General features: G+C 25.4%; 1 protein-coding gene and 1 long non-coding RNA gene across 2 annotated transcripts; both read left to right on the top strand.

Moving 5' to 3' along the window:
* The first annotated feature begins 894 nt into the window (after positions 1-894).
* Positions 895-1,726, top strand: LOC136077975 (uncharacterized). Its single transcript, XR_010637418.1, has 2 exons — positions 895-1,100; positions 1,226-1,726. It is a non-coding gene; the product is annotated as an uncharacterized LOC136077975 (long non-coding RNA).
* Positions 1,727-5,950: 4,224 nt separating this feature from the next.
* LOC100198707 (uncharacterized) lies at positions 5,951-9,742 on the top strand. Its single transcript, XM_065792456.1, has 3 exons — positions 5,951-6,702; positions 6,814-6,933; positions 8,356-9,742. Exons 1-3 carry the CDS (start codon positions 5,983-5,985, stop codon positions 8,959-8,961), a joined length of 1,446 nt encoding a protein of 481 aa, XP_065648528.1. The 5' UTR covers positions 5,951-5,982; the 3' UTR covers positions 8,962-9,742.
* The last annotated feature ends 1,611 nt before the right edge of the window (positions 9,743-11,353 follow it).

Raw genomic sequence — 11,353 nt, 5'->3', positions numbered from 1 at the left:
ATTTGGGGTGTTGTATAAAACAAAGAACGCCCTAAAATAGATCTAGGTAATTAACATTAATTTTTTTAATCTTAAGGAAATCTTGTTGTCTCGCATAAAAAAAAATTTAGCGGAAAAGAAGTTTTTCGATTTGCGGGCAGCACTAGCAAGGCAAATGTGGTCTAACTTGTATAACAATATCAACAGATCAAATAAAGCATTTCTTTCAGAGGAAGAGCAGTCTTGCGAGGAAGTTAGGTGTCAAAAATTAAATAGGTCAAAAAAAGCCTAATATCTTTTACTACTTTAAACTCTAAAAGAAATGAATTTCATTTACTTGTTCATTTACTCACTCATTCATCATAAAATGAGTTTTGTTCACTCACTTATTCACTTACTCATTCGCCCTAAAAAGAATTTATTCTGCAGTTTGACTCTCATTCAGAAAAAATGAGCTTATATTCATATTTTATTGTTAGAGTTTTAAAATATTTTGAAACTAAATTTGGATGATTTAAAAAGTTAAAACGACATTATGTCATTTTAAATGTGGTTTATGTTCAAGTGTAAATGACCATTGATAAATCTTAAGATAAGCAAGTATTCTGTTAAAAATGCAATTTTTTTTTCCAAGTGGCAATTTATACTCCTTGTTATGTCACCACCCTCGCCCCCCGTCCCCACCCTATCTCAAGATGTGTTTTAATAAAAATAACTCTTTTGACATAAATGTGAAAAAAATAAACCGATAATGACATTATTTAAAAAAATAATAATAAATAAATTTTCTATTAAAAACACACTTGGTGATGACTACAAAAATATATTTTTATCTACAGATCATTTTTATCCTTTGATTACTTAAATTCAAGAATTTTGTTGCGTAATCTTGTATTACAAAATTCCAATGATATCTCAAACTTTTCAATGAGTTCAAAGTTTTGCTATTTCAGTCGGTGATCGAACGATAGACTTTGAACTCCTATATAAAACGCATTCTTTACTAAACAATTCTTTCGCATAGATTAAAACTTTTTAATCCTACAATGTTTTGCTCAGATAACGTTGAATGAATGACGATGAATGGAGAAAACAAGATTTTTATAAAATAATTTGTTGTGGTAAATTTTTAACGATAGCTTTTGTTTTCTTTTGTTAGGAAGTTTTTTAATAGTTAACTTAAACGGTTTATTTATGTTTATAAACTATTGAAAATTTATAATTGTATTAAATAAAACATTTACAGTATGGCTTCAACTGCGTACTATTAATATAGCGTCCATAACGAATCCGCTAGTAAATTTTATCGCCGAGGAGTTTTAACATCTGCCTTTGCCTTTATATTAACAAATATCAAACACGTGTTTTCGATTGATAAAATAACTTCGTTAAATAGAATATTTAAAGCACTCTGTAAGCTTGTAAATCAACTAAAAATTGCTGTTTGGATTTATTCTTGATGTATTTGCAGCAAAACGATGGAGACTCGGACTAATATAGAAAATTGTTAAGCGGAACCCAAAAGTTAAAACAAAGCGCGCTTTTAATACAACGTCAATGTTAAATTAAAATACGATGGATAGAAAAGTTTTCATCGCTTTAATATTTAGTAACAGAAAAAATTTTGTCACAAAATTTATCTGTTGAGGATCAGTGACCATAAATAAATATGCTGACCGTTTTTTAGACGCATTTTGATCTTGTGTTGTTAATACCGCAAAATTATTTGTTGACGTCGCTGATTTTGGTATCGCTTTTTTATTTTTATCTTTTGAATTGTTTAACATTAAATTTATAATTTTTCTCTTATTTAGGAAACACAATAATAACTATTACATTATTATTTGATAGAAAAAATTTGCTAAAATGAGATAAAACATTCTAGTCAATTTATTATATTTTGCTAAGATTTTTCTTACTTTGATTGCATAATAATCTTAAACATAAATACGTATACACTTTCGTTTATTATAATCACATGATTACACTTTTAGGTGATTTTATTACATTGCCGTATTATTTTACAGTGCTAGTGGCCCTAATTTCTTTAAAAAATCATCAGAAGGTATTAGTAATAATAAAAAAAAGCTCCTTAAACTTCCAGACGGGCCTCTAGATTTGCAAATAGATCTCCTAAAATCGCTAGACCCTCCCCAATTTGTGTGTGTGTGTTTGCGTGTGTGTGTGTGAGGTAGCCTAGACACGATTCTGTATCAATTTATATATGTATATATATATATATATATACATATATATATATATATATATATATATATATATATATATATATATATATATATATATATATATATATATATATATATATATATATATATATATACATATAAAGGCCCGTAGGAAGAAAAATTATATTGGGGAGGCAGCACTACCTCGAAATAGTTCTAAGGACCTTTTTTTCTTTATTTTTTTATTGCTATTTTTTCAGTCATTTTCTTCAAAAATTTTTTATTTTAAAAATTTTTGGGGGGGGGGGAGCAAATGCCCCTGCTGCCTCCCCCGGTCGCTATGGCCCTGATATATATATATATAAATATATATATATATATATATATATATATATATATATATATATATATATATAAATATATATATATATATAAATATATATATATATATATATATATACATATATATATAAACAAATAATAAAACTACTAATCAATTTCCGTTCCGTAACGATCCAAAATACAAATATAAACCGTAACGTCCACTAAACAAATCGTAGCAAAATTAAACATTTTACTACTTGCCTGATGATTGTGGTAACACATGAGATTCAGAGTTGCAGTATTAAATTATATTATAAACATTAACATTTAGCTAATTCCTGGTACTGCGGGTAAAAGTAATATATCTACTATATATATATATATATATATATATATATATATATATATATATATATATATATATATATATATATATATATATATATATATATAGATCTATAGTTTGTTGGCTTTGGGAAGAGCGGAAGGAAAAAAGTGATTCTTACGCCAACATATACGTCACTTTTAATTACTTTTAACTTTCGTCCAACATTTCCGTGTTGGACGAAAGTAAAAACCATTAATTTAATTACAAATTAATCGTTTTTTAAAAAAACCACAAAAACGCAAATTTAATTGACCAGAATGTTTTAAAAACATTGTGAATGTTTTTAACAATATAAACAATGTTTTTTTTTTATTTTTTTTAATAAAATGTTTTTATTTTTATTTTTTTTAATAAAATGTTTTTATTTTTATTTTTTTTACTGTAAATCATGCGCGGAGTGTTGCTACATCGACTATCTTATAGCCTGACTCGCAAGGGAGTGCTGCTACATCGACTGACAAATAGCCTGACTCGCAAGGGAGTGCTGCTACATCGACTGACAAGTAGCCTGACTCGCAAGGGAGTGCTGCTATATCGACTGACAAATAGCCTGACCCGCAAGGGAGTGCTGCTACATCGACTAAGGGTTTGGTTGGGGCAGGCAGTCTATCATTATTAAAAAAAAAAAAATTCCGGTCTTGCATTTTAATTTTTACTTTTTGTCAACAAAATATCGAAAAAACTTTCGGACAACATCTAAGGGTTGTATATATATATATATATATTACTTTTACCCGCAGTACCAGAAATTAGCTAAATGTTAATGTTTATAATATAATTTAATACTGCAACTCTGAATCTCATGTGTTACCACAATCATCAGGCAAGTAGTAAAATGTTTAATTTTGCTACGATTTGTTTAGTGGACGTTACGGTTTATATTTGTATTTTGGATCGTTACGGAACGGAAATTGATTAGTAGTTTTATTATTTGTTTATATATATATGTATATATATATATATTTATATATATATATATATATATATATATATATATATATATATATATATATATATATATATATATATATATATATATATATATATATCTATATATATATAAAGAGAATGTGAGAAACCGTTGTTTAAAAACAATATCGTAGTTTTCAAAATGTTATATAGAATGTTTACTTTGAAAAATAATTAAGAAAAATTTATGAATTATAACAATTGTATTGTATAGTATAGCGATCGTAGCAAACATAAAGAGAAAAATGTTCATGCCATAAAATAATCCAATATCTTTATATTCATGCATTCATATGTTTGTCCAATACAACAACAACAAAATCATTGATTCCTTAAAATGTCTTTATGATTTTTACTTAAAATTGCTACTTATTATCTATAGCAATGTTAATGAAAAGTGCGATCTGCTAATAAAAGTTCTTTTTGAAAACTATTGCTAATACGTTTTTATTTATTGAAATTATTTAGAAATTGAAAACTAATTAGAAATTTAAAATATAAAATTTAGGGAAGCAGATGCTTTTGTAATTTTATGATAAATAATTTTGTTAATAATTTGTATACAATAAAACGTATAAATCAACAGACAATAGAGATTAAATTTACAACTGTTTTGGTTAGGTTGGTTGGTTGGTTTGGATAATGGTTAGGTTTAGTCTTTTGATCTTTTTTAGTCATCAAAAAGTCGACGGCTAATTTAAAATTTTTTGTTTTTTTGTTTGGCTGTTTGCGGTTTGGGTTTAATTAAATATCGTCTAAATACAATATTTAGACGATATTTTGCAATACAGAAAAAGTATATACGCGCGAAACGATATATAACGGTTATTAAAACTAAAAAAGTAAAGTATTGTAGAAAGTCAAGTAAATAACCAGCTAGCGCCATAATTTTCAAATGAAAATTAATTTTTTATTATGTTTAACTCAAATATTTTCGAATAAGACGTCATATTGTAATTACTTTGCAAAGCCAAAGGTTTTTCAACTAGTGGCTTTATATATATATATATATATATATATATATATATATATATATATATATATATATATATATATATATATATATATATATATATATATATACATATATATATATATATATATATATATATATATATATATATACATATATATATATATATATATATATATATACATATATATATATATATATATATATATATATATATATATATATATATATATAAATATATATATATATATATAAATTAATTATTATTCAATTTGATAAAAACCCGTTACACAAATTATGAGCACGTACGAACCGTTTACAACTAACAATCAAAAAAGGCTGTATACAATTTAAGAGTTTAATGACATTTTCAATGTATTAAAGGACATTTTTTTAAAGTAAATGCATTATACATAAACAATTAAATAATATAACTCATACTTAATCATTATAATTTTTAAATATGACGACTGAGAAACAATCACAATGGAATAAAGCTGTAAGATTACTTTCTAATCGGGCCGTATTCAACTAACCAATCAGAATTAATAACCATGTTCTTCGACCATGCGATTTGTTTGATGAATAGCAAAAGCATGAGTTGACCTAGAAAATATCTTAAATGAAGTTAGTATACCTTTATAGTTATAGTTTAAAAGTTGTTTATAGTTATAGTTTAAAAGTTAAAATGTTTCTAGAAGGTTCACATCTGTAACATTTAATCACGTTTTAAACGTGATAAGCATTTTTTTATTTAACAATGTGAAATTTTTTTATGCAGCTTGTATTTGTATTTGCACTTCCCAAGTTAACAACAAATTTGTATTATGTATTTATGATAATATCATATATTCTGTTATAATATATATATATATATATATATATATATATATATATATATATATATATATATATATATATATATATATATATATATATATATACATAAATATATATATATATATATATATATATATATATATATATATATATATATATATATATATATATATATATATATATATATATATAGATATAGATACATGCATACATACATACATACATGCATACATACATGTATATTTAAGTGTTTTCATGACTAATTACTTATATTTTTAACTTGTTTTATAGCAAAAAAATTATAGACTTTTAAATCCTGAAAAATGGCACCAAGTTCAGCAAAAACTGTAGACTCAATTGTCTCCAACGGAAATGGAGTTATGCATAAATTGAATGGTAATGCTAATGGAAAGCAAAATGGGTTTTCAAAGTCTATTTGTCTTCCTGATGAGAAAACTTGGGAAAAAGTGACCTTTAAAAAGCTTTTGTTCTTTAACACTGTTGCTTCATTTATGATATGCTATTATTTAAATTTTCCTTTTTATATTTTACCTGTCACATTTTTGATTACATTTGTTCCTGTATTTGCATCATTTCTTGGTGTGTGCAATTTTCTCTATCACTTGTTTCAAGAGAAAAAAGAATCAAGCAAAATAGATCATTATGTAGAATTTGTTGACGAAACTGCTAAAGCCAAGCACAGTGGAAAATACATCCCTATTCGTGATTTGTATGAGCTTTATGCTGATGGTAAAATTAATTTCAAACTTGATCTACTCCAATGTTTGGAACGTCGTCATGAATATGTGGTCTACAAATTACAATGGTGGCATTTAAAATTTTTCTTATGTAAATTTGTGCCAGAGATGCTGCATTTTAAAGTGCAAGATCATGATCAGGTTACAGATCATTATGATCGTGGCAATGATTTCTATGAAGCGTTTCTTGGTCCTTTAATGGTTTATACATCAGGTATTCGCTGTAGAGAGGATGAGACTCTTGAAGAGATGCAAATTAACAAAATCAAAGAAGTTTGTAAAAGGGTACTTAGTTTTTTTTCTCTCATTTGCTTAAGTTATACTTTTATACTATAATTTTATGTTCTCATGTTTAAATTTATAATGAATAAATTTCGATAGTGCAACCATTTTTAGATCCTTATGAAACCTGGCGATAAGCATCTTGATATTGGTTGTGGCTGGGGAACTTTTGTAAATTTTGCTGCTGAACACTACGGAAGTAAAGGAACTGGAGTTTCCATATCAGAAAATCAGGTAAAACTAAAAGTATAAAATGCGCTTAATTATCAATCAATTATTCAACATCCCTTTTAAATACTTTTCATTTTATAAAAATAACATAAAATTTCAAAATTAAATGCTGCATAAACATACACATAAACTTGAGTCATTGAAAGGTTTTTTTTTTTTTTTTTTATTTTTTTTTTTTTTTGCAGTAATAAAATTTGTTACAAACTTAACAAAATATGCTTTTCATACTTTGTTCAAAATATGTCATAATTTTAGAATTAGCAATAATTAAATTTCATAAATAATGTGTTTGGTGAGGTGTTTTGATGCATTACATAACATTAGCTACAGAAATAGTTAAGAGAAAAACGTCACAGTAAATAGCTAAATTTTTATTAGGTTTTCCTTACATTGACTGTTTTTACTTAGATTAATTTTACTTCCCAGTTGTTAATAATTAATAATGTAAATTTTATTAATGAAAATTTGCAAAATTAAAACCACTTGCTCTTGAGTCTTTAATAAAGTGTGTGTGTGGGGGGGGGGTCATTAATTAAGTTTTTGGAAATTTCCCCTCCTTATCCTCTCCCCCTCCCCTCTCATTCCCCATTGTTTATTAATTTTTACTTGTTATCGTCAACTACAAAAAATCAGCAAAAATTGGCCTTAAAAATTAGAAAATAATTATTTCAGTCACTGATAAAAACAAAAACTTTCAATGTAATCAGGCTTAAAAATCGCTGACCAAGTAAATCTCGACTTGTCAAAAAATGAGCTTTTGGTTTATTTCTCGCCAAAGTTTAAAACTTTTATCAGCATATTAAATCCTATTGAAATAATTATAAAAAGGCTGTTAGAAAATGCGGATTTGACCACAAGCCATGCTAGAATTAAATATTTTTATGCGTGTTTTCTGAAAAATATTAGTTTAGATTTATAAACTGAATTTTTTATAAAAAATCAATTTTTACATTATTGTAACACAAAAAAGTTCCCTCCCCCTCTCTCGTATTAAGGACTCGAGAGTATCAACAGTGCACACTAGTTCAGGGATATCCCTGAATATGTTAAATAACCAGTACTATTTTTATATGCATTTATGAATGTATTTATGTTTACGAAATGTAATTGCAATAAATATTGTTATTCAAAACAAGAAACCTACAACACCACTTGCACAACATAAAATAAAATAAAGATTTGCTTTTTTATATTTAATTAATATATGGATAAATAGAGTTTATTATCTCCTCAGTCAAGCAATACTTCTATATACATAGAAGTTCTACTCACAAATATTTATATAAGATACAAAGATGAAATTTGTAAAACTGTTGATAAGTTTTATTTTTGCCTAATATTTTCAAAAAAATGCTGCTTTTTTTTTGGCTCATTTTTGTTTGGTAGTTTTGAACTTGTATTAATTTGTTTTTTTAACTACTTTAGATAAAATGGGCTCAAGAAAAAGCTGTGAAACACAATACATCTGCCAGCACAGAATTTCTATGTATGGATTATAGAGATATTCCACATAGCAAGTATGACAAAATTACTTGCTTGGAAATGTCAGAACATGTTGGAATTCGACTCTATCCTAGATTTTTGAAACAGGTTTACAATTTACTGGATGATAATGGTATCTTCTATTTACAGATTGCTGGTTTAAGACGTGCCTGGAAATGGGAAGATATTTTATGGGGTTTCTTTATGGATACGTACATATTTCCAGGCGCTGAAGCAAGTCTACCACTCATTTTTCCTGTTGGTCAGCTTGAATCGGCTGGGTTTGAGGTTCACTCAGTTGAAACAATTGGTGTTCATTATTCTGAAACAATTAAAGAATGGTATCGAAATTGGATCCAACCTGAAACTCGTAAAAATATGTCTCTAAAATATGGTTCAAGGCTGTGCCGTATTTGGGAGATTTTTCTTGCTTGGAGTACTATAATTGCTAGACAAGGTAATTCAACGTGCTATATGATTGTTGCTCATAAAAATCGCAATGAATATGACAGATTAAAGTTTTCTGCTGACCGTAAAGAAATTATTTGAGATTACATTAATCATTGTTACTGTTGAACTTTAGGCTTGTTTTTTAAGAAACATTTCCTTATTTATAATATATATATATATATATATATATATATATATATATATATATATATATATATATATATATATATATATATATATATATATATATATATATATATGTATATGTATATGTATATATGTAACGTTTTTTAAATAGGTTTGTTTCAAGCTAAATCTAATAATATTAGTATTTTTTGCTAGTTTCTAGTGTTTTTTATAATTTCCTTCTTATGTAATGGACTTTAAACATTATGATCGGTTCATTTAAGCACACTTCGACAAAATGGCACTTTTGAATGCTAATTTCCTGGTATCATACTAAAATTGAATTAATTAGGCTAACTAGATGTTAGTGATGTTATTTGTTAATGATACATAGGAAATTGTCATTTTAATGTGTCATGTTTTTTACTTAGTAAATATGTTGTTTTAAAATCAGTTTTGCTGGCGAAATTGATTTAGCTCCATATTTAGCAGTAAAAAAAAAATTGTGCGATAGTTTATACTACTGGTTTGTAAAAAGATTTTTTAATCTTTATGCAGTATGAAAACAAATTTTTTCTTTGGGCTTTATTTATTTGTAAGGTATTATGTCTACATATATTTTTTTTGTATAAAGTTACGATAACTATTGTTTTTGATATACAGTTACGATAACTTATGTAGTTGTTCCAAATTTGTTATTATGTTTATTTAGCTTTTCTGATTGTATCTATCAAATACATATTTACAATTTTCATGTTCTTGTGTTTTTTTTTTCTTCTTTAAAACCTTAAGTTTATTATAGCTCGTAAAAGTATTTTCTTTTGTAGATACACGTTGTCAAGGTAGCATTTTTTTCTTGAGATATTCCGGATAATGTTGAAATGATATAATTGACATATACTGACAAATTATAAGAATTGATATATAAATTTTAGTGCCCTAAAATATTACATTCGAAACAATAAATAATTAAATTAATTTTGATTTTGAATTGATTTCTAATTTGTTTTATTTATTTGAACATATAATAACATTTTTACTTATATTGTAATATTTGTTTAATAATTACCTAATATTTCAATAAATCAAAATTTATTTTTACATATATGGCAATATATTAAAATGAATTATTTTTATTATATTGCGATTTATATATCGTCAGCCCGGAATACAAGTATCGTATACAACACTGTGTTTAAATTGAGATATTTGCATTCAAAGTTTAAAGTACAAAATCTCTTTATGTAAATTTAGTTACATGTTGAAATTTAACAAGGTTGACTAAAATCAATATAAGTTGTTGTTTAAATAGTTAAAAAAATAAAAACTTTTCCCGTACTAAGAGCACTGTTTTTCAAATACAACAAATGCATTTCGAAATCAGAACATTTTGTCGGAATACAATTGTCATAGATGCAATTAATTTGATAGTAGGTGAATTAAGGTTAAATTTTTTTATGTTTTAACTAACAATGGCTTATAATTTTAGTGTAATTTTATTTTCACTGTCCTTCGCATTTTTTTCCTTTAATTCTTTCTCGGTAACCAATTTATCGGCATTATATTCAGAATTATACAGTTTTTAATTTTCAAGCTTCTTATATAGAAATTAATAAGCTTCTTATACTTTTTTTTTTACATTAAGCCATTTTTATTAATATTATTTATTTTCGAATAATTAAAAATAAAATAACTAATTTATCACACATCTTTTAATTTGTCTGTGAAAAATGAAATAAATAGCTTAAACCTTAAATATAAAAAACAACCATTTTTATTATTGTTCCTTTTTTTTACAATAAAGAAATAAATATATACGTTTATTAAAACATTTTACAAAGTGATATATTTAATTGTTCAGACTTTCGTCAGCCCGGAATACAGGTGTTGTATACAACACTGTTTAAATTGAGAAATTTGCATTCAAAGTTTAAAGTACAAAATCTTTTTATGTAAATTTAATTACATGTTGAAATTTAACAACCACTTCCATTATTGAACTTTTTTTTTTTTACAATAAAGAAATAAATATATACGTTTATTAAAACATTTTACAAAGTGTTATATTTAATTGTTCAGACTTTGTGACTTAAAAAGAGTATTATAAAATTCAAGATCATCACCATCAAAATATTTTATCATTGACTTAAGGTCATTAATTTTTTTATCTGAGAGCAAAAAACGTGTTGAATCAGTTTTTAATGGAGGAGATTCTTTCAGAACTTTAAGTATTTGTTTATTCTTTCTCTGATCGGTACCTTTTACCAATCTTTCTTCAATTAACGGACCAGAGAACGATTTTTTGAATTTAATATGAAAAGGTAGATGTTTTTCATGACACATTAGTTTTACCTTTGCAAAAGGC

The sequence above is a fragment of the Hydra vulgaris genome, chromosome 03, assembly GCF_038396675.1.
Source record: "Hydra vulgaris chromosome 03, alternate assembly HydraT2T_AEP".
Taxonomy (NCBI): domain Eukaryota; kingdom Metazoa; phylum Cnidaria; class Hydrozoa; order Anthoathecata; family Hydridae; genus Hydra; species Hydra vulgaris.
Note: the sequence above shows the minus strand (reverse complement) of the source record. Positions and strands in the feature narration are given on the sequence as shown.

Excerpts from the sequence above, each read along its gene's own strand:
- LOC100198707 (XM_065792456.1), top strand. The coding sequence starts at position 5,983 with ATGGCACCAAGTTCAGCAAAAACTGTAGACTCAATTGTCTCCAACGGA. Across the intron at positions 6,703-6,813 it reads TCAAAGAAGTTTGTAAAAGG|ATCCTTATGAAACCTGGCGA; the intron begins GTACTTAGTTTT and ends AACCATTTTTAG. Across the intron at positions 6,934-8,355 it reads TTTCCATATCAGAAAATCAG|ATAAAATGGGCTCAAGAAAA; the intron begins GTAAAACTAAAA and ends TAACTACTTTAG.